Source organism: Gymnoscopelus braueri (genome assembly GCF_963280865.1).
Source record: "Gymnoscopelus braueri genome assembly, chromosome: 6".
Classification (NCBI taxonomy): domain Eukaryota; kingdom Metazoa; phylum Chordata; class Actinopteri; order Myctophiformes; family Myctophidae; genus Gymnoscopelus; species Gymnoscopelus braueri.
Window position 1 is genome coordinate 33,211,887 of NC_137607.1, and position 25,436 is coordinate 33,237,322.

Sequence of the window (25,436 nt, forward strand, 5' to 3'; positions counted from 1 at the left end):
GCTTTTCGATGTGTACACTGTATAATTTTATAGAGATATCTAAAGAGCACAAAGGACATTTCTGAACGTGCCAAGTATCGCGAGTCTGTCCACCATTTCCTGTCTGGCAACCATATCTCACGATACCTCTGACAGAAACGATATCTGCCTCTGTTTAGATGCCTCAATAAAATGATGTACTGTGCACATTGAAAAGCAAGTGATTAGAAAACGACCTGTGATATGTCTTCTTTTATATTCCTGAACCGATTATATGACAAAGGACGCAATCGTTCAGAAATAATGTTTGTTCACAAGCTGGCTCCATTCACAGCCATGTATTTCATGGAACTTCCGGTGTGAGGTTTTCCACCCATGAGCGTCGTGGCGCATCAATTGGCACCGGGTGAAAAAATAAAGGGTTACAAAATCGTGGGATAAAAAAAAGGAAATCTAAACCGGCAAGCATTTGTGCCAGTATGATGAGGTATTAATGATGGCCATTGATTGCTATGCCAAATAGTAAGATTGGTACAGAAATGGACAATTAAATGTTTTTAGTATTATCATTGACAGTAGTAATTTTTCACATTATCTGAATCATTTTTTAAATCCTTGCCTCCTTTTGAGAAAGTGTCAGGTTATGTCCTATAGAAAGTAGAACAAGTATTTTCATCGTGCCTGCACAGCAGATGCTCGCTCTGCGTGCATAGCTTACCTTTTGAGGATCAGCAAAAAGAAAAATCAGCAGCAGTGCTTTTCTTTCTTTCTTTTTTTTTTTTAGTGCATGAAAAGACCCAAATCTGAAACACTTTGAGGTATAGGCCAAACCCCCGAGGTTGCTGTTCTCTATGCAAGAAAGGGAATGTATAGTCACTACTATACTAGAGCTGAGAGACTTGTTGTAGTGAGGAAAGTCAAGATACTGTAGTTTGTGTGTTGATGATATTTAGGGAAATGGGCTCAGGTTCAGCTGATGCATCTATCCCTGAGGACTGTGGTCTAGCAGCCTGAATCGGACAGTATTTTACTCAAATCTTTCTCCCATTGACGCCCAGGACGTTGAACCTGCAGGGAGTGGTAATTTTAAATCATGCGTGAAGGTAAGCGCGACACTTGAGTCGAGATCACTTGACTGTGATGCTTCATTATCCCATTAAGACCGGGAAACGCATCTGTGCCATTTTAGATTTCTTTGGCTTAATCAAAAATAGCAGATATATAAGCTCCTAGCGCGGCACTGAGTGCTGCGCTATGAGCTTGTAGATCTGCTATTTTGGAAAGATCGTAAAAATGTCTGCAAATCTTTGAATATATAGTATTTATGACAATGTTTATTAAGGTAAGAAAATCCAGTCTTAAGTTCGGCAAAACCCCACCCACTTGCATTGAGAGTTATTTATTCTGACACCAGCAGGGGTAAAACAGCTAAACTAAAAAAGGCCATTCATATGAACTGTCACTTCCTATATAGCAGGGTTCCCCAATAGGTGGCCCGCGGGCCATTTGCGGCCCACGAGGGGCAACTGTCCGGCCCGCACCAACCCCTGTCACTTGGCTAGTGAAAGTTGCAGGTATGGTGTGTGTGATATGAAATGTGAGCTTACCATAATCACAGTCATCCTTAACCCATTAAGACCTGAGGCGATTCTTAAAAAAAATCTAAATCCTAACAGTTTTTTGAAAAGTAATCAAAAAAAAAATTCAAGATTTTTCAAAAATAGCAGATATACTATTTTATATGTATATCTGCTATTTTTGAATAGCGAAAGAAATCTAAAGTGACACAGATGCGTTCCAGGTCTTAATGGGTTCATCATATTCCATCATATTCAAGGGCTTTTTTTGGAGAGAAATGACACAGACTCCAGTCACTTTTAGAGCACTGCAGAGGTGTGTACAGTACGTGCGTGCGTGCATGCGTGCGTCCAGCTGATGCTCGTTGACGCTCGTTAATTTCATACTGGAAGATAATTGAGGTGACTGGGCTGAAACTTAAACTAAACATATTTGGGCATGGCTGACATCATAGTGACAACATGAGCTTTGAATCAGCTCAGCTTAAAACCAGACTGCACATTGTGAATGACACACATGGGAGAGACATTGAGGAGGCCTTCATCATCACCAACAAGAGGAACTATTAGCAGAGATCCATACACTTGATATTCAGCTGGTAATTTCCCTGTAACCAATCCTGGATCGTAAGGTCACAGATCACACATTCTTGGACCATTACAGCCCATGCATAGCATCAGCTTTGACTATGAACCAACCGTTTCCGACAACGAGCCAGCAGCAGGGAAACTCAGAGGAAGAAAGACCTTACAGTAGTCAACAGTCTACCAGGACTTTAACGCAATCGGAAGTAAAGAGACATCGTCTGACTGACACAGGAAAGAAAACTCACATCTGTAAACAATGTGACAAGAGTTTCAGTTCGTTAAGTCTCCTGAAGACACACCAGCGTGTCCACACTGGAGAAAAACCTTTCCACTGTCAACGGTGTGACAAGAGTTTCAGTCAGTTAGGTAGTTTGAACAAACACCAGCGTATTCACACTGGAGAAAAACCTTTCTATTGTAAACAGTGTGGCAAGAGTTTTGGTCAGTTAGATCACCTGAAAAGTCACCAGCGTGTCCACACAGGAGAAAAACCATTCAACTGTAAACAGTGTGACAAGAGTTTCAGTGAGTCAAGTAGTCTGAACAAACACCAGCGTATTCACACTGGAGAAAAACCTTTCTATTGTAAACAGTGTGACAGGAGTTTCAGTCTGTTAGATTCTCTGAGCCAACACCAGCGTATTCATTCAGGAGAAAAACCATTCCACTGTAAACAGTGTGGCAGTAGTTTCACTGTGTTAGGTTCTCTGAAGGAACACCAGCGTACTCACACTGGAGAAAAACCTTTCTATTGTAAACAGTGTGGCAAGAGTTTCAGTCGCACTTCTCACTTGAAGACACACCAGCGTGTCCACACTGGAGAAAAACCTTTCTATTGTAAACAGTGTGACAGGAGTTTCAGTCTGTTAGATTCTCTGAGCCAACACCAGCGTATTCATTCAGGAGAAAAACCATTCCACTGTAAACAGTGTGACAGTAGTTTCACTGTGTTAGGTTCTCTGAAGGAACACCAGCGTACTCACACTGGAGAAAAACCTTTCTATTGTAAACAGTGTGGCAAGAGTTTCAGTCGCACTTCTCACTTGAAGACACACCAGCGTGTCCACACTGGAGAAAAACCTTTCCACTGTCAACGGTGTGACAAGAGTTTCAGTCAGTTAGAACACCTGAAAAGTCACCAGCGTGTCCACACAGGAGAAAAACCATTCAACTGTAAACAGTGTGACAAGAGTTTCAGTGAGTCAGGTAGTCTGAACAGACACCAGCGTATTCACACTGGAGAAAAACCTTTCTATTGTAAACAGTGTGACAGGAGTTTCAGTGAGTCAGGTAGTCTGAACAAACACCAGCGTATTCACACTGGAGAAAAACCTTTCTATTGTAAACAGTGTGACAGGAGTTTCAGTCAGTTAGGTGCTCTGAGCCAACACCAGCGTATTCATTCAGGAGAAAAACCATTCCAATGTAAACAGTGTGACAGGAGTTTCACTGTGTTAGGTTATCTGAAGAAACACCAGCGTACTCACACTGGAGAAAAACCTTTCTATTGTAAACAGTGTGGCAAGAGTTTCAGTTTGTTAGGTCACCTGAAGAGACACCAGCGTATTCACACTGGAGAAAAACCTTTCTACTGTAAACAGTGTAAGAAGAGTTTCAGTCAGTTAAATCACCTGAAAAGACACAAGTGTGTCCACACAGTGGACTTGGGTGTTGGAAGTGCATCATTGCTCCATAATTTTTACGGTTAACCATTAACCGTTAGTATTAACCGGTTACCGATTTCTTAACGATTACCGGTTAACGGTTGGCCATCACTAGCTGCTGAAGATGCATAATTTTCAAGCACACTGTAACAACCAAATAAATGGTTGGTTCTCAACTTATTTAGTTTCAACTTTCAAGAGTGCATTATTTCCTTGTGTGAACCTCAACACAAGGATTTAAAGGTTTCATGACATGCTGGTTTTACGAAACATTAAGTCTTTATCATGGTCCTTCAAACGTGTATTAACACATTGATTGCCAAGATCGAATTAATGCGTTCTTTCAAATCCATCGCTTGATTGCCTAGATCGAATTTTTGCGTTCTTTCATTTTTTGGGGAAAATTCCACAAGGGGCGACCTAACACAGCTTTGGAATGATCGATCGTCTCTCAGAGAAGAAAAATGTGGATGTGACATCATTCCAAAAAACGTCACTTCCACCCGCCCCAATGATGGGATTTTCAGAAAAACGTTTCTTTTTTTTTTCATTGAAAACCACCCGTTTTCAGCAGACCAAAGCTCCAAAATGGCGGATCGCGGTTGGAAACTTGTCGTTCCCATGGATACACAGATCCTTCTGCCTAATCACAGGAACCTTTTTTCGTGTTTTTTTTTCACACAATGTCCGTTCCACAGAGTTTCAAATTATGTTTAAAAGCCAACATTTGTAGCTCAAATCTTCTTCTGGGGGGACCCTGGAGCAAAACATTTTGAGATGGGGGTCCGCGGCCATATACATCATTTTGGGGGTTGTTGAAATGAAAAAGTTATATATAGTTTAGATATTTGTAGAATCAAACAAATTGGACAAATATTCAAGATTTTTCAGAAAATAGCAGATATACAAGGCAAGCTCTATGAGCTTGTATATCTGCTATTTTTGTATAGCCAAAGAAATCTTAAAATGACACAGATGCGTTCCCAGTCTTAGGGTTATAGATCCTGCAGTTCTATCAGAGGCATTTCCTTTGCAGTCTTTTCTGTTGTTGTTGCTGCATAATGAATTAATCTAGATTGAAGGTAATACTTTATGAGGACATCTGACATTTTCCTGTTAGGATAGCGTGTGTGCCTAGTGCGACTATGAATAACTACATCCACACATCCTGATTCAGTCTCATTCACTCCCACCTGTGTCTTTCTCCACCAACTCTGTGTTCTGCCTCCTTAACCACTTAAACAACCCTAGGCTATATAATATATACAACAAAGTATAATTTATACTTTGTTGACCAGGGCCCCCCAGGTGTCTATACTTGATGATCCCCTCCATTTCCCCCTCCACACCAAATCTATTCTGTGAAAATAGCCGATCTACAAGCTCACAACGTGTTGCAATTTTTTATTTTTTGACAAATATTCACCTATATTATGACATGCCCATGTGTTAAGACTAAGAGGGAGTCATAAAGGGAGTCATAAATATCCACTTAGGATTCTTTCCTTCTATATTTCATTAAATATTAGATGCCACGAGCGCTCTAGATTGTGCCGTTTGCCAGGGTTCAGATCCCTGTGCGGGAAGGCAATACACGGTTTATTTTTATCTGTCGCCTTGAGAGTGGGAGTTGGGCCCAGGATGCAAAAGCCTTCTCTGATTGGCTGCCGTGCCATTAAGGACAGAGCGTGACGTCTGCCCCCAGCTGATCACTCGGCAGTGGCTTTCCTTGGCGGCTCAGCACTTCCCTTCGGGGCTGGATGGACAAATCCACACACACCCTAGAGTTGGCCAACAGATACCCCCTGACTAGTAGGACTTACTCAGCTTTCAAAAAAACAAAAACAAATCCTGCCCAAGATGAAAGTGATATATCGGCAATTATTTATATCATGATATCATTTTCAATGCATCCTGAGATGCAACAAACATTTTAACATATCAGTTCGTATCATATTCTTTTTTATTATAGCAGTCATGGTAAAAAACTAAAATAAATCAGACATACACTTAGGCCTACATAGAGAAATGTTGGCAATGGAATTTATGTGATTTGAAATTGTTTGTGTGATTGTTTAATTCAATGGTCAGCATTTCCTTTATCTATCTGCAGTCAGATGATTTAGTGGACAGAGCTTTAATACTGGGAATGAACCATCATACAGTACAGTATGTGAACACTACTCACTGTGTACTGATATACAGTACATGCATATTAGCATTAAGATGAACTCCACAGCTGATGTGATATAACCAGCATGTTCTACTTAATATATGATGACTATTGTTATTAAGGTGCACAAGAACTGCAGGCCTTCCATTATGCTTAAGTTGCCTTTTATCCAAATCTTTACAATGTGAAATACATTTACCCATTCACACACACACAGGAGACATGCAAAGCATCAACCTGCTCCTCCTCGGGGCAATTAGGGGTAAGTGTCTTGCTCAAGGACACTTCTACATGATGCCAGGAGGACTCAGTGATTGAACCAGGGACCATCCAATTTCCAATTATCTGCTCTACTTCTAGAGCCACTGGTACGCCATCAGTATCACTAGCATTTTAAACATTATTGTCTGATATCCATTGCAGACAGTTAAGACTCTAAACTGTCAGTAATTGATACCAGACAATAATTTCCATGAATTTCTTTTTTAATTGGTTGAATACTTTATTAATCAGAAATGTAAACAGCACGTGGTACAGTTAGGCCTCGTACACACAGTTAAAACACACGACGCATGCTTTACGCATGCCTCAGTGCGGGGTGAAGCCGTTTCAATTCATTCCCTATGGAAGTCACGTGGTGTTGATGCGCTGACTTGTATATCTGCTATTTTTGCTATTTTTTAAAAAAATCATGAAAATGTGTGCAAATCTTTGAATATATATGTTTTTTATTTTTTATTTTACTCAAATCTTTGCTTCTGGGGATTCTACAAATGTCTTCTAAATCCTAACAGTTTAAAAAAACTGGGGGGCTGTGGACCCCCCCATCTCAAAATATTTAGTTCCAGGGACCCCCAGAAGCAAAGATTTGAGTTAAGAATGTATATATATTCATATATATTCAAAGATTTGCACACAATTTCAAAAAATGTTTTCCCAAAGCTCATAGCGCGACACTCGGTGCAGCGCTATGAGCTTGTATATCTGCCATTTTTGAATAGCCAAAGAAATCTAAAATGACACAGATGCGTTCCCGGATTTAATCTGGGTTAAGGCTATAAGGACAACACGAAAAAAAAGTCCTGCAGACTTGTTTCCATAGTGGTCCTATGTACAGTGCATCCAAGGTGCCAGGCCAGGTGCAAAGAAAAATAGTCCTGTTGAACAGATCAGTCACTGAAATGAAGTTAATTTATTACGAGGATGAGGGGGATGGATTTGGCGACGGGACATTATAGCCGGACGAAAAGGAACAGAGCCGCATGACGTATCGTTTAGAATTAATTCTGTTTACTCAAACGGGGCTTAGAGGGGAGAACGTGATTGAGATGCATGACAATTTTCCTTAGCAAATGGGATTGAGTTCAGGGGTCCTTCCCAAGTTAATTTGCTCCTCAAATGGAGGTGTGAATCTGAAAAGGTTTCGTAAACATGTTTAATATACAGAATCTATTATAATAGCTTCCTGAGCTATCGTAGTCACACACGGCTCTTTCACGCTCTACATCATTATCCTCTAGTGGGTTATCCTCATTTATGTCTCCCATCTAGTTTATGGCATTTAATCGTAATAAATAACTCCTAAGCCAAAAGGACCACATAGGTTTGTATAACCAAATTCAAAATGCAATGCAAGAATGTGGAGTTTTGCCAATGATGCTTTTAACAACCATATTAGAATTCACTTGCTGCACTTAACCATTAGATGTTTGTCTGCACAAATCTAAGTTAGGTTGATCTAACGGGTAGATCAAATTGAAATAGTGTCATTGTTGGCTCTGAAATGATCTGTAGTAGTGCAGTGGTTTTGGCTTTTGATTGAATTGAATATTTTATTGATGATTTTTTTTAAAGTACAGCTGTACAATGGGTTAAAAATATGCCAAATGGATGAGATACAAAAAAGCAAAAGGCTTGTTTCCATTGTGGTACATTAAACATTCAACACTCAAAACAAACTGGACAGAACAACAACTGTGCAACAGACAACGATACAAAATAAAAAAATATATACAGTTTTAAGCAATTCATGATAATAACCTAGACGGTTTTTGGGGGTCCAGGGATGTGACACGTGGAGGATGCCCCTCACGAGAGACATAGCAAAGCTCACCGAACGAGTGAACCGGTTTCTACCTTTTGGGCAAGCCAGTCGGGGAACAAATTTAGCCAAGACTGTTAGAATTTAGGTGGAGCCATGATTCTAGGTCAGCTTTAAACTTTAATGGGGAATGTAGAACTTTCAGGGCTGTTGGGAGAGCATTCCACTGTGTTATGGCTGTGTAGTAGAATGCATTCTTACCCTTGAGCGACTTTCTTTTTTTGGGGGGGGGGGGGGGGGGGGCTCCCTTTGGTGGAGCCTATGAGCATTCCCTACTCTGGAGAAGTAGTTTGCCAAGTACTTTGGAACTGCTCCTTTGAGTATCTTGAAAACCAGACACATTGAGAGCTGGGGAAACTCCTTTTTTTCCACCCTGAGCCATACTAGACTAATGAAGTGACCTGGGATTATGGATACTGTTTTTTCCCAGGTGTAATGTCAATTTGATATCGGAAAGCAGAGCTCAGTGCCAAGGACTCTTTCGACCTGCAATTTGTCCTTTTCCGAGACCAGTTGCGCCAAGTCTTCCGCAAACGGGAACTAATTTCTTTAGTTACTAAATTGTCCGTGAACAGGAACAAAATGCTCTAGCTATAAATTGTCAATTATTCATGCTTAGAGACACTTTAAGCACTCACTAACTATACAGATCCTGTGGTATATCTTAAAATGTTATATGATATAAACAAAAAATCTAACCTCAAACTAGTTTGCCATTTTGATGACAACTTAGAATCAAACTATGCCTTAATTAATTAACAAGCTATAATTATTACTAATTATTACCAATGACTTGTTAACTCTCTCAGTGCCAGACCCCGAGTTATCCCGAGTTTTATGGTTATACCCTCAGTGCCAGAACGAGAAATCCTGAGTTAAAAAAAAAAAAAAGAAGCTCCATCCACTCTTTGTTTAACCTATAACTGAAAAAGGCTGTATCTCGCTTCCTAAGCACTTTTTTTTCTTTGAAAAAACAAATTCTGGCAAAGTTCGCAATACATTTTTTATTTTATTGGCACTGAGAGAGTTAAGTATTTGTTAATAGTTTATTACCAACTTTCAGTATAAGTAAACATATCTGCTGCCAACTCCTCCTACTAATCATTACTGAAAAAAAGACAGACCTATCGGCTATTCTTGCCAAAGAGATTTGGTGTAGACTAGAGGGACAAAAGAAGGGGGCCAAGAATAGAACACTGGGGGACCCTGCTCAGTAAATATATATATATGAAGTATATTGGGTATTAAGTGGTTAAAGTGCAGCTGCAACAGCTGGTATTCCGTTCCATCTGTTAATTGGGCCTCATGATGGTATAACCCCTGCCACCGAGGCTTTGAAGCACCATGAAAAGGCTTATACTTAATTAACTCACTGTCAGTAATTGGGAACACCCCCCCAGACAGGAATCCCCTATCTGTGCTATTGCTTATTAAGATCAGTAGTGTTGCCTGTGCTGTATTGTGTAAAAGTACATACGAGTCCAACTGGAAAACGGCTTTGTTCAACAATTAAATGCCAATAAATTAGTCAGTTTCCTCTTTCTGCTTTTGAAACAGTTTACATTGGAGGACTGGGAATAGAAAATTGCGTTGGTGAATAACACATTAACTCTAATGAAAGATGATTGTTATTGAGAATTACTGGTCGTTTGACAATTATGGACATGGACAGCACTGTCATACAGAAGCATAATGGAAGCCCTGCAGTTCTTGCACACCTTAATAACAATAATCATCATATATTAAGTAGAAAATGCTGGTTATATCACATCAGCTGTGGAGTTCATCTTAATGCTAATATGTATGTATATCAGTATTCAGGTGTTCACATACAGTACTGTACTGTATGAAGGTTCATTCCAAGTATTAAAACTCTGTCCACTAAATCTGACTGCAGATAGATAAAGGAAGCAGTACTTTTGCCAAGGACCATATTCATTCAAAACAAAAAGCAGGCCGCTATCTGTCTGCTTGACAGGACTCAAAAAGTAGCAAGGCAAGCATTTTATCCATTCCTCTGGATTTTAATGCAAACAAGATGGGATCTTTAAACGGCATGGCTCCCATGTCGAACTTGGACTTCTTGTAGCCAGTCTGTGATGTCAATCAACTACTGTACCTGTGACTCCAAATTTGGACAAGGTCTCAGCCTGATCTGAGCCCCTACACCTTCATTATTATAAAATTAATGTCAAATGTTTACAAAAAATATATTATAAAATTAAAGTCAAATGTTTACAAAAAATATAAAACTGATGTGAAACAAATAATAAGTGGAGGTACTTCCCTAGCCCACTCGTAGCATGCACTATCTATTACAGAGCCGTTCCATAAAAATGAGTTACAGTGATAATCAATAGTAACAACAAACCTCCCATATGAACACAAACCAGAGACACACGCTAATTAAAGGTAGCAAAGGAGAAGCCTCATTATGCAGATTGTAGTCTTGTTTATTAGGCTTTAAGCAGATCAAGGCTTTGATGAGTTGGTTCCCAAAAAACACTGTCTGCCCTCAGAGTATGTCTGTGTTTTATCAATTATTTTTGAGTAAATCTCTTACTGTATAAAAATAGAATGAATGTAGTGCATTGATGTGTATTGCTCTATAAATCCCACTAAACATTTTGGAGAAACAGCATTTGACCCTTTATCACAACTGCAAGTTACAGGTGATTTATACTTTGTCACGCACCTAAAATAGCCAATCTGTAAGCTCACAACGCGTACCGCTGCCTGCGACGCATTGTGAGCTTGTAGATTGGCTATTTTCAGGGCGCAAGACTGGTGCACAACTAAGTATAACTCAAGCTTTCGTTTGGATGGGGAGCTTCTTGGCAGAGCAGTGCAAACAAATGCTCTGGCAAACTTGCAATACACGTTTTCTGATCCACTTCTGTTTATTAGACATTTTGCCTCTGTGGTGAACATGAGTATTGTTTGTCTTTGCAGGCATGTCATTCTGCTCTACAGGGCCTCGTTATATTTTCTGTGTCCCTGACAGAACAATATAGGCCCCTTCACATTAATTAACGTTTATATCTAATCGATAGATGCCAGGTCCTGAAGGAAATTCTTTCTTTTTTTATTGATTAACCCAGATGTCAAGATGAGAGCATTTTGCACAGATCTCGTTGGTGTATAGAGCATGCGAGAGTGCACAAAATACATGCTGATGTTCTGTATTCATTTTTGTACAACCCATTCAGGGACACAAACCAGTGAACATGCAGACGCAGTAGATTTTGAAGTTTGATGCAGTATTCCTTCTTCAGGAGCATATGTGATGTATCAAATGGCAAGCTATTCCCCTATTTAAGTTGGGGTTCATCTCTGACAGTGATACACTGTCAGAATATCTCACAACCCACATAAGTGTCCAGACGCCACATCCACTGGTTGGTTGGTGACGGCAGTGGTTCAGTGGTTCGGGTGCACATCGGGAAAAGTTTTACAATAAATCTCTATAAGAGCACTCACGGAACTGTCCTTTTTAAGGCACTTTTAAATATATAAATTGGCATGTTACGCTCTCTACTCTGCAGCGTACCATGCCATTTATATATTTAAATAAAAGTGCCTTAAAGGACAGTTCCGTGAGTGCTGGTATTTTCTTATAGAGATTTATTGTAATGAATGTCACTGGATTCAACCAGAATCCAATGACTTGTATCCAACATAAAGCACTGATTCTTTATTCACTCTCAAAAGAGAGAGGAGGGGTTGAAGTTGGACTAATATAGCACCTGTCACTCCTTTTGATTTATGCAGGTTTACCTCGACTGTTATTGCATCGCAGCCAATTGGATTTCAATTACAGTTGAACTTTGTGTAGGTGAAGATCATCTTCCTTCTTGTAATGTAGGCTAATAAAGCTGAAGATCGGGCGGGAGCTTACCGATCCAATAAAGCAGAACGCCGTAAATTCCACGCCACATTCTCGGTGTGACAACACGTTTCCATTATCGAACGAATACAAAGAGAGGCTGTCGCTTGTCTCCTCCTCTGTGTGTTTGTTTCCTGTTTTCTCCTGTCTAAAGAATAATTGTGTGTTTCCCAATGAAATAGTTGGTAGATACCTTGTGGGTGGGGGATCTCTGGAAATGAGGAGTTTATTATGGGATATATTCATGTCAGGTCTGTCTCGTGTTTCTTAAACCCTCCAGAAATCTGTCTTGATAATTGTCATGTAACTAAGTGGTATTGTCATTTTACCGTTGAACTATTGTCATTTTACCGTTGAACTATAACAGTAGCTGACCAGTTGAAGCGTGTCGGCCACATAATAGCAACGTCCCCGGTAGCCTCTGATGGGAAGGTGGGTCAGAGCCGGATATGTTTTGTCTCACTGCTTCCATTTGACAGAGGATAGTCTCATACCTCATTATCCATCGTGTCATTGCTTTGTGTGTGTTCTCTCAGACAAAGCCTGCCCTGAGACACCTTTCCTCTCTCTCGGGTCAGGAGTTTGGACGTCCAATCAGGAATACCTCCTACTCGTTAAGGTGACTCCTGTTGCTCCTATTAGACGTGGAGAGGAAAAGGGCTGCTTTCTGTCTGTCTTTGTCAGGTTTTCAGACGAGCTTGAGAGGCAAGCGGAGCCCTGTCTAGGGTTGCTTAGCGATCGAGGGTGGTGTGGTGTGGTGGGGGGGATGAGTCAGCAATGATGAGGATGTAGGCTATGGCACTCTTCTCCCTCTTAATGTCCTCTCTTAGCCACCTGAATGGCCTCCTCCTCTAATGTTGTTAACCACTGGACTGGAGAAAGAGAAGCTCTCGTGATTTAATAGCACTTGTATGGTCAAAGCCGTCTCCTTCTCCAGCCCTGCCTTTTCCCTCAGCATTAGGCTGCAGGCTGGATGGTATTCAAACAGTGAGGGAGATATTAAGGAACAGACGATGCTAGTGTTCTGCACAATGGCATGCAGGCAATGTCTGAGGAAAGAAATACAACAGTGTTGTCATCGTTACTGTCACCTTTGCGTTGCATTTACTGTAGCTTAGCTTTGCGTTTGTTTTGTCAGAGGGTGTTGTTTATTGTACTGAATTAATGTCAGCGAACATAGAACACATCGATGGTGGAATTCTCCTAAAATAGAAAGAAGGAAATGGTTTAAAATACATTGGTATGAAATAGGACACTCCTTGAGCTACAGTAGATAAGATAGATGGTATATTGATAAATTACCATGACATAATTAGCATAATCAGCAGGCTATAGATCTGTTGCTGCCTCACAGATAAGGAAACCTAAGGGCACTGATGTGCATAATTAGTCTGATAAGAAGCTTTATTTGAACAGATAGTATAATTAACTCTGGTTGGCCAGTGGGTAAGCGCTAAATTAAAGACGGTTTATATTGTGTAACTGTCATTGCCCAAATATTTTTATTGAGCGACCAGTTACATTTTCATTGCATCAGCAACGGTTTTAAGGTTCGTGAACATTTATCGAAATAACTGGGCATGGCCGTTAGGTGCTGGGATATCGAGTAGAGCCCGACCCATTCCAGACTCTTGAGGCCGATCCAGACTTTGGAGAGTCCTGACCTAGACCACCAATTACAGATGTTTTGACCATAATGTTTTGTAGCCCATTAAGACCTGAGGCCGATTCTAGAAAACGCTAGTTTTCAAGATCTTAATAATTTAAAAAAAAATAGCAGATGTACAAGCTCGCAGCGTGGCACGAAGTGACGCGCTGTGAGCTTGTAGATCTGCTATTTTTGAATAGCCAACGCAAAAATCTAAAATGACAGGGTTTTAATGGGTTAAAAAAAGTGCAAAATCTTGACATGAAGAAAAACTTAAAAGCTAATAAATAAAAATAAACACAAATAACTACAGTATATCAGTTTACAGTCTATATTAAATTGCAATCTATACAATGAACAAGCAAATGCAATGCACACATAAACTGAACATTTTATTAACCACTTCAGAAATCTTCAGATATAGCAGATCTACAAGCTCACAATGTGTGAAACGCGTTTCGAGAAAAAAAATGTAAAGGTGAAAAATTAAGACACATAGGTTGCATAATGGCCGATATGAATGTCGTCAAATAATGGCCAATATATCGGCCAAACTGATATATCAGTTCGGGTTCTACTTAAGAGTGACCCAGGAATCAAGTGTAAATAGCGGTATATTATATAGTAGCCACTAGCCAGCAGCTCTATAGGGTCTTTAAATGTCTGGCCAGTGTTATCCTAATTGGCCATAACCACGGCCCTTTGGAGCTGTTCCAGTAGAGTTTAGAGCGGGGTATGAGATATGGCTTCTCGGACAGCAGTCTGCAGTGCTGGTAAACAGAGAGGATGTGATTGATTTCCTTTCTGCTGCTGCTCCTGGTGCTGGTATGAATGTTGTGCTGCCGCCGCCCTCGCTAATGAAAGCCCTGGGAAGAAATGAGGAAGCAACGCTCGTCCATATGCCATCCATCAGCGACTTGGCCAGTTCCACCGTGTCGATATGTTGCCCTTCTCCATAACATGATGCAGTCATTGTGGGACAAATCTGAAATTAAGGGGGCCGGTTTAGGACTTATAATGATTACAGATCATAATAATAATGAAGATTCTGTGTGTGTAATTTAGTTGAGAAAATGCTTCACTTACCGACCATTCATTGCTGAAAACACAATCTCTTGTTTTGTTAGGGCCTTAATACAATGCTTTATGAACCACATTAGTTCTACAATGTGACCATTTTGTGTCTTTGGGGAAATTAGCATTTCAATGCTATTTTCTTCATTGTACAACAGACACACAACGAAGATGTTTTTTTTTTGCTGGAAGGCTATAAAATCTATAGGCCTATGGGTCCTGGTTTCATTTGGTATTAGTCCATGAGCCAGACGATTTCATTATCGAAAGAGTGGGCAAAACCATACCTATATTAAATTGTTTATAGGGTCAATATAAGTGAATAAATATATGATAACCTTTCCAGAGGATCAGCTTTTTCTTATCACACATTTTGTTATTTTCCCCATACGTACATGACAGGTGAAAAAATTACAAAATTTAAAAAATAGTTATCATAATTAAACTTCCCCAGTTGATTACTTACATGAAGACAATGATTTATCGTATTACAGGTTTTCTGAAATGGTATATTTAAATATGCAAATTAGGCATGAGGAAAATATGCCCGAATTTGCATAACTTTCCAGAATCAACATTGGAACATTGGACAAAGCCAGAGTCAACATTCATTTTGTTAAGATGTTGGAGTCAAAGGTTTTTAACGAGGGAATATTCAATATCTGGCTCAATTTTGGGGCTCTGGCTCATGGACTAAATGCCTAATTTGCATATTTAAATATACAATTTCAGAAAACTTGTAATACGATAAATCATTGTCTTCATGTAAGTAATCAACTGGGGAAGTTTCATTATGATAATTATTTTTTACATTTTGTAATTTTGTTCACCTGTCATGTACGTATGGGGAAAATAACAAAATGTGTGATAAATATGAAAAAGCTGCTCCTGTGGAAAGGTTATCATATATGTATTTACTTATATTGACCCTATAAACAATTTAATATAGGTATGGTTTTGCCCACTCTTTCGATAATCATTGCTCAATTTTGGGACTCTGGCTCATGGACCATGATATGTCAGTAGCCCAATGGTTCCTACTTCCCCACTTAATGCAACCCGATAGCCGTGTGAAAGTGCATGGAAATGATTGGCAACCACGGAGATTCCTCTTTATAACTAAGATAACTATGCAATGAAAGGATTCTCTTGAGTGTTCCCTTTGGCTTCATAGAAACACATAATTTACTATTTCTATGCATCCCCCTCTCTCCCTCTCTCCCTGTCTGTGTGTCTGTGTGTCTGTCTGTCTGTCTGTCTGCCTCCCTCTATCTCTCTCTCCCCCCCCCCTCTCCCTCTCTCTCCCCCCCCCCTCTCCCTCTCTCTCTATCTGGCTCTGTCTGTCTGTCTGTCTGTCTGTCTGTCTGGCTGGCTGGCTGGCTGGCTGGCTGTCTGTCTGTCTGTCTCTCTGTCTGTCTCTCTTCCTTCTCTGTCTGTCTGCCCCCCCTTCCCCTTGTATGGACATTAAATGGGAAATTTCACATAAATGTTTTGGGAATAGTCTTAATGCCAGCAGCCACACGTAGCATTGTAATTACAACAAGGCCTGATGTCATCCATGACCTTCTGGTCGCCCTCATAGCCAGTAATGAGCTCCCTGGGTGGCAGTCACACAGTCACACAGCAACGGGGGCGTCACCGGAACCACCTCTTCCCACCGCCAGTCTCATTGCCACCTTAACCCATTAATACCTGAGGCCCATTCTACAAATGTCTTCTAAATCCTGGCAGTTTTCTGAAAAACTTGTGTTGCTATATCAGTGGTGCTCAAACTTTTTCATGTCAAGGACCACCAAAATGCATTTGGCCGCCGACCCCCATCTCAAAATATTCCAGTTCCATTGACCCCCAGAAGCTAAGATTGGAGTTAAAAATGTTCGCTTTAGAAGAATATATTATTTCAAAGATTTGCACAAATTGTCATGATGTTTCAAAAATAGCAGATCTACAAGCTAGAGCTTGTGACGCTTTTGAAAATGGCAGATATACAAGCTACAAGTTGAGCTTGTAGATCGCTATTAAGTGGTTAATGAATGTTTTGTAGTAAAAGTATGTCTAAATTGTACAGTACTTGAGTACAGGTACTTAGTTACTCCACTGCGTATATGGTTGGTATTTCAGCAACGGTTGGGGTTCTTTTGTCACGCGACGACTGAAGCCGGTCTAACTCCTGTCTGTTTTTGTGTGTGTGTTCTCTTTCAGTTGGGAAGACATCTCTGATCACACGCTTCATGTACGACAGCTTTGACAACACGTATCAGGTAGGTAGATGCCACCATCGGCACTGACAGCGAACATGTTTTTTTTCTGTCACTCGATCAATCGCAAAAGTTCACCTTGCACCCGCCATCTCACCCCCGATCCCCCATCCCCCACGGTGAACTGTGCAGCTGTTCATTGATCTAAGACACAAACTAGAAAGGTGCACTCACTACAGTACAGTAGAGTGCAAACTCCCTAATAATATCAGCGATGTATGCGGTGAAATTACTACCTAGAGCAGGGGTCTTCAACATTTTTTCAGACCAAGGACCCTCTGTCTATCTGAGAGAGAGATGAAGCAGGGACCCCCAGTACATATTGTATTCATGTTAAATGTGTTTTCAGACATTTAACCACTTAAACCTTCAATACTTTGTGAACTTGATCGTTGGCTCTGTACTTGGTACTTTTTCCCCCTCTACACCAAACCTCTTTGCAGAAAATAGCAGATCAACAATAGATCTGCTATTTTTGGTTAATGTTCCCCTCAGAATAGGGATGATAGATATAAAAAAAGAGTCTTAACACACAAAGATTTGGCGGCCCCCCTGTAGTTACTCTGAGGACCCCACCTAGGGGTCCCGGACCCCTGTTGAAGACCCCTGACCTAGAGGCATGAAACAGTAGTGCAGCCAGCAAGTGATTACCAGTTGTAAATCCTCCATAGTGTCCTCACCCTCTTTCTCTCATACACATTCATTGTCTACCTTTCTTCATCTTTCTGTTATATTGCTGTCATTCAATTGTCTCTGTAATCTGCAAAGTGTGACGGTTACTGCCATGTGTCGAGAATTATGTTTGTATCGCCAGTCAATCAAAGGTTGCAATTTGAAATGTCTTGTTTTCACAAAGCCCTTAGAAACACCTTTAAAAACTGCAGGATATAAATTCAATCAAATCGACAAAAAGGACAGCCCTTTTTTTATTACACACACACACACTCACGCACGCATGCACGCACGCACGCACACACACACACACACACACACACACACACACACACACACACACACACACACACCCCCACACACACACACACACACACACACACACACCCCCACACACACACACACACACACACACACACACACACACACACACACACACACACACACACAGTATAATAATATCTTTTTAAACACATTTTGTCCCGTGTGAAGGCACCTCAGAAGTGTTTCCTGCCTGTCACAGTCTATCCCAGTCACAGTAAAGAGTTCAGGCTAATTGAGAAGCTTGTGAACATTCAGTTAGATCAGAGCATCACACTTCTTGATTGTGTGGGCGGTTGGCCTTTTCATTCTTCCTGTGACGTCTGCTCCTGTTCAATTATCTCTGGTGATGGCAGGTCATTGTTATTCATTTCCAATGAAGAAGAGGGGTATGGTCTTGCTGTACACCTTCCTGGCACTGGACAGATGGAACTAGCCCAAGCTGAGTAGCTAAGGTCTGAGTAGCTCACTGATAGGGGGCTAAATTGGGCATCAACTCTCCAATGATATGTCAAGAAGAGAAGTAGCCATGTTTCGTCTGAAGTATTCTTCAGACCTGAGTGTTCACAGGTTTCTTAATTCTTAGCCGGAACTCTTACTGTGACTGTGACAGACTGTGACGGGCATCTCAAATGAGGTGAAACAGGTCTCTACATGTGAGAATTATCAGCCTGGTCAAATTATTCACACTTGCATTGGTGGACAGTAATGAAGTGCCCCCTCAGTTAGTTATGTGCATATGTCATTATTGAACAAAATTGCAAGTCTTCGACTACAAGCGAAAACAACTTTTTTACAGTTGACTGATATGTGAAAGGCGATTGGAGAGCGAGGTTTGTCACTGTTTGCTCATGAAAAGATATAATGTTAGACTTTCTCCAAAGGTAACTGTCCACTACTGTTGGTCCAGTCCTGTTTTGGTGAAAGGCGAGACTTTAACACTCTATACTGAGTGCACTTAAGGTTAAGGTTACACAGAGTGCACAATGAACTTAGAGTGGATTATTTATTTACTTATTAGGGGCTCAAATCCAAAGGGCTGAAACCCTGTTGTTTCGTGTTGGCCCCTCCTCTGCCATGGTTTTGTAAATTCCTGTGAGATGGTAGTTGTGCGCATTACTTGCACAACATATATAACCCCAGTTGGTCTGATGGGGGCGCAATAACATTTTGCACTCCAGAACGTCATAACCCCAGTTTATACTAAACTTGCTGCAGACATCCATCTATCCTCTCTCTACAAATGTGCCTCAAGAACAACTAGTCCACATGATGAGATTTTTGGCCATTTGAAATGTTTTTGAAATTTGAAATAAAAATACACCCCACAAACCGTAGGTCCGATTGCTACCAAATGTTCTGTGGATCACTATTGGACAAAGCTCATAAAAACTGGCTTACAGTTGATTGTTATATTAATTCGTTTTATTGACCAATGATGAACTTCAAAAGGATGAGGATCAACACATAAATAGACCAAAGTAAACAACCGTTGGGCCAATCATCACAAAACATAAGTACCTGAAACATACCCTGAAAGTTTCATTCAAATGTACCACTCTTTTCATCCTGTCTCTCTGCTCTGTCATACAGTATATAAGTCAAATCAGACTATACATAGGAAATTGTTTGTCCAATGTGTACAAAACTCACATGGTAGGTTTCATAATACTCTTAAACTGTGTGTAAAATTTATTTTAAAATTGCCCAATAGGGGGGCGCCATCAGTTCCAAACACATGCATGATGGGACTGGAACAAATTTGGCCATAAATGAATGACAGTTTGTCCAAACATAACTGGACATGGATGCTTAATTAAGCTGTTGAAACATGTCCCCAAATTAATGAGCGTCTGTACGATCATCATAAAACCTGTTAGTTATCGTTTTAATACAGGCTTCAGAAACTGTCACCGCTGCTGCCAACTTAACAGGCCGGGTTGACTTGAACCCCAACACAATTTTTCTTCGTGAAGTGAAGCTACATTTATAGAAAGCTCCAAGTTTCTACATATAGTGTCTGTGCTATTGTCACTAAGAAATATTGTGTCCTTGTATCTGTGTCCTTGTACCTATATCTGTTCCATTTAGCTTTACTGCATCCTGCTAACACGGGAAGAATAGAGCCGAACAGGCTCCATTCTGACGTTCAGTGCAGTGCTGTAATGAGATTTGGATGCCGTATTGTGTGTGGATTAAATGGTTTCTTATGGCTGCGTGATGCCGTTTCTTTCACAATTCCCACCATATCCTCTTATAACCCTGTATATTCACAAGCCCCGAATGGGTTCTGACAACTAAGTCAGATGTTCGACACTGGGTGTTCATGTTCAAAGATATTTTTACCATTAAGCCACTGAACCTGCATGTACAGATCATGTCTTTTCCAACATCTCTCCGATACAAATGCTAAAGGAAGGGCTTATTTTTGGGGGCATGCTCAGCCCAAGACAGGGGGGGGGGGTATGCCCAATGTATAGTAATTGTCACCAACTTCCTCAGCCTGCCTTTATTTATGCTGTATTCTAGTGATTCTCAACCTTTTTAATTTCATGGACCTGGTGGTCCCCAAACCCGACGTTGAAAAAGTGCTGTACTCCACTCACTCAACGTTCTCATCAACGTTATCATGTTCCATTCTTTCACTGCCAGACTTATTTCTGGCTGCATGCACCCACTGCGATTTTCTTACCTTTTGAAGTAGTCACAGAATATTTATCTCCAGTTTGATCGATCCCCTGATGGTTGCTAATCACAGAGGGTTTCACTGTACTTCCGCGGGGAAAAAAATTACATCGCGACCTCCCGTTCGCTTTTACGCCTTTGAAAATAGCATGTCTCGGCCAAAAATACATAGTAAAAAAGTACACAGGAGCCGAGATAAGGATAAGGATAATTCCTTTAACAGGTCCGTTCATGAAAGTCCTTGCGGTCTTGTTTCCAATGAGGGCTTGTGAGCAATTAGGGGTTAAGACTAGAGTCTTGCTCAGGATACAGGATTTTTAAGTAATAAGTTAACCAAGTGAATGGAGCCGCAAATCTTCGGATCACAATATCTTGGGTTCTATTTTTATTTTTATTTTATTACGTTTTTACGTCAGTGGCAGTATTGGTAATCGAGAAAAAATAAATAAAATTACGTCAGTGGCAGTGAATGAGTTAAGAGTAGGGGCTTTAAATTCTCTGACACCCATTCAAGCCTTTGAGGTAGGAAGCAGCATTAGTTAACAGCTCACGAGAGTGAAGCACACAATATAATTTTACAGCTAAACAGTTCACTAAAGAATGCTTTTGAAAAGATTTGAAGTGAGAAATAGGCAATGTGATAACAGAATATTGATTAATATTTGATGGCGAGCAGTTGCGCTAAACACACCTGGCATAATCTAATCGACTAATAGGCCTATCTTTCTTTACTGTAAGCAATTCAATCATTTTAAAATCAATTAAATCGTTGGTTGTTACATTTTGTGTCAGTTTATTAATTGCTTTATTAAATTGCTGTGTAATAAGCAGGATCTTTATCACCCTGAAGGGGTTTATTTCTCAACAATGACCTGCACACCATTCATTGTCCCTTGCTTATTGAACCCATCGTAGGGCTATTATTTGAAACATTTATCTGTCAAGCAGCTGAGAGGGTCATGGTTTGGAATGGATTCTATACGATCTCCATTAGAATCTCTCTTTTCCGTAGCCTCTATGTTCCAATTTACTGCAGTGACTTTAATACTAGCCTGACTCTTCAATTATTTCTGACAGATTGGATATTTTTATAGCTCGAACTTGATTGAAAGCTAAAGAGATTACTTTTGCCAGATAACAAATTACACTATGAACAGGCTTTTTTTTCTTGACATCATAAAATGGCTCACTTGAAGTAATCACCTAGGCTACGTATGCCAGCCTCCAATATTCACCTAGACTTGTCACCTCTGTACCAGGCTCTCCTGACACTTCGGCTGCTCACAGAATTGATGGAGCTACATTATCCATAGACTTTATTTTAATCTATCTCATAAGCTTGTGTGTATTCGCCACATCTACTTAACACTGCAGCATGCAGACAGCACGACTAAATCCACAGATAATGTTGTGATAATATTGACTCTTCTGGGTATCATTGTCTTCCTGAGATTTAGTTTTTTCTTCCAAAATATTTTGAAACTCGTCAAATTGGTTATTTGCAAGCACCTACCTTAGGTTGCAGAAGGATTTAACAATCGAATCTCATTAATGTTTCTACGTCCAAAATGAAAGAATTGTAGGCCTTAGGATGTCAGTGTTTTTAAATGACCTTTTTTAATCAGCTGAGCATTGGAAACCTTTTTCTTTGCCGCTGTATATCTTGGCCACGTCTCCCTTGCAAAATGAGATTCTCAATGGGACTTTACTAGTTAGGCACTTAAACCCTTTATACTTCATTGACTGGGGTCCCCCAGGGGTCTATACTTGTCCACCTCCCTATTCCCCCTAAATCTCTTCTTCTCTGTAGCCGATCTACAAGCTCACAATGCTGTGACGTGTTATGAGCTTATAGATCTGCTGTTTTTCACAGAATAGGGATGCTAGCGTTCATGTGGACACACTAGGGCTTATACAGTATAAGTCACAATAGATCAAATGCTCATGGACATTTTTCAGTCCAACATTCACACTAATTGAATGTGTATACAGTACATACAGGGTTCTGAGATATTAACCTTTTTACGGTCAAGTCTCAGGTGGCATTGTTTTTTGTAAAGTGCTCTCAGGGCAATCTTTCAAATCATTGGTTAACTTGTTTTATGCTGAAGGTCCATAATGGATAATTAATGAATGTGACGCAATTATCTTAAATGCAGAGACACAGTCTTATTAACCATCACCACTGTTTGCAAATGTGCGCCCCGGTATCTTAGCACACAGCAGGGACCTCGGTTAGCTGGACAACTCCAAGGTCACGGTTGTAATTCAGCCTGAAGGCAGTCGGTGAATTTATGCCTGTGAAGTGCAACAGACGCCAGCGCCAGCACCGAGCGCAGTCACGCCCCCGAGGGGCACGGCGAGCTGCGGGGTCGCTAGACAAACGGTTTTCTGATGAGACGGCTCTCATGCTCTGTTCCAAGTCCACATTCCAGCCGTAGAAGGCAGCTACACGTGGCCCCAGACAGCATCTGCCCATCTGTTATGGGTCCGTTAGACTTGGTTGCAAATCGGTGTCGTGCACCGAAAACAGTGGATATACAAGCTCACTGTCACAGCGCACGCAACTGATTAATCCACCACAGTGCCTCATGAGCTATATGAAAAGTGAGTTTTTGTTTTTGTCTTAAAACGAAGCCAGTTGTTGTTCACCCCACTTAACCCTAGGCCCAGAAAACAAGGCTCGTCATTCTCCTGTCAGCTAGCCCTTTGTTTTTTTCAGATTGTGGATTAATGATTTTGTTATGGGAGCCATATCTGGAGCTTTATAGCCATAGATCAAAGCCTAGCTTCTCCTTCTCTCACATGTGGGTGTGTGTGTGTCTGTGTGTGAGTAAAATAGGCCTGTCTGTGTGTTTGCTGCGTGCATGCAAACGTACCTACTGTATATGCTTCTGCGCGCGCACGCACACACACGTGGTGTGTGTGCGTGTGTGTGTGTGTGTGTGTGTGTGTGTGTGTGTGTGTGTGTGTGTGTGTTGTGCATGCACGCGTGCCTGCACACTCCTCACTTTCCCCAGTGCCTTAATGTCACTCCTTCTCGGTGGCTGGCTCGGTGACAGGTAGCGCTGTATAGCTGATTTCACGCAGGCTTTTTCTGGTTCAGCTCCTGGGACATTTAAAGTGTTAATTAAAATGCTGTGCGCATCGCCTCATTTACAGTGTTTACGCTGCTACCGGGAAGAGGAATGGGAGCCGGGATTTGCTCGGTAATCAACGGCACACAGATAAATGTGCCTGTATGTGCAGGGCGTGTCTCTCATCCAAGTTAAGTCGATACACAAAAGTGGATATATGATCCTGTGATGCTACTTACTGTGCTAGGGCTGGGCGATATGACCTCGAATCAATATCATGATATTTGGAACTTTGGCCTCGATTACAATAAAACTAAATAAAAATAGCAGATCTGCAAGCTCACAATGTCCCACACTGCGCCACATTGTGAGCTTGTAGATCGCTATTTCCGCTATTTTTATACGCCACCATTGTACAGCGACATATAATACAGGGTCAAGTGGTTAATCATGCACACTAATTGATTTAGTCAAATATATAAAAAAAATCACACCCTGTGTGAAGTGGGCGGTGTCTTGCTAGCTAATCACAATACTGAATGGAGTCGATCAATCATGTACAAAGGATAAATACATTTATTGAAACACTCTTTATGATGGACAAAACCATAACTTGAAAAAACCAAATTTTGGTTTTTTCAAGTTATGGTTGCTTATATAGGGCTATGCACATGTGTCATGTGACACTGGCCAATCACAGTCCTGAATAGGCTGTGATTGGCCAATCACAGCGCAGGATAATTCTACTAATTTCCTGGGCCCAGATCACAGCGCAGGAAAATGTACATTTTTCCAAATCTCACTTATAGGGGCGGTTTCACCGCCCAAAAAATCACACCCTGTGTGAAGTGGGCGGTGTCTTGCTAGCTAATCACAATACTGAATGGAGTCAACCAATCATGTACAAAAGATAAATACATTTATTGAAACACTCTTTATGATGGACGAAACCATAACTTGAAAAAAACCAATTTATGGTTTTTTTCAAGTTATGGTTTCTTATATAGGGCTATGCACATGTGTCATGTGACACTGGCCAATCACAGTCCTGAATAGATTGTGATTGGCCAATCACGGTGCAGGATAATTGTACACATTTCCAAACCTCACTTATAGGGGCGGTTTCACAGCGCAGGATATTTGTACATTTTTCCAAACCTCACTTATAGGGGCGGTTTCACCGCCCAAAAATAATCAATGAAATAAAAAACTGCTTCTCGATTATTTGATTAACCTTCATGAGCAAGATTAACCCAGTTACTGCTCCTAAATATCAATATATTTTTGGGTAATTGCCCAGCTCTATACTGTATACAGTGCATATTGTACCTCATCTCATCTAAACCTCTACCTTTTAGTGACAGATGGGCTGCTTATGCCCAGAGCCACTCGAACCTTTTATAAAGGGAGACCAGCAGTATATTCTGGGTGTAAGGGGCCATTAGAGAGATGAAACAGAGCATGGTAGCAGCTCTAGTTGTAGAGCGGGGAGGCAAGCGAGCCAAGACAGATCTCCTTCCTTCCAAAGCAGCGGTCTGCCATCAAGCAAGCACCCAGGCGAGAGAGACGGGGGCCAGGCGGCCTTACTGCCTGGCAGCACATGCTAAAGGGCTCAGCGAGCCACCAGAGGAGGCAGAGTGCTTCTGTCAGCCCAGGTGGATCCGTCAGTCAACGCACGGCCCACTGGGCTTGTGACAGCAGCTCCTGTCCTGACATGTCTGTCCTTCTGTCCA

General features: G+C 40.9%; 1 protein-coding gene across 1 annotated transcript in view; it reads left to right on the forward strand.

Moving 5' to 3' along the window:
- Positions 1-25,436, forward strand: part of rab6ba (RAB6B, member RAS oncogene family a) — an 85,701-nt gene that overhangs the window by 23,725 nt on the left and 36,540 nt on the right. The window contains exon 2 of the mRNA XM_080431136.1: positions 16,893-16,951. Within this exon, the coding sequence (XP_080287262.1) occupies positions 16,893-16,951 (59 nt within the window). The remainder of the gene's footprint in view (positions 1-16,892; positions 16,952-25,436) is intronic.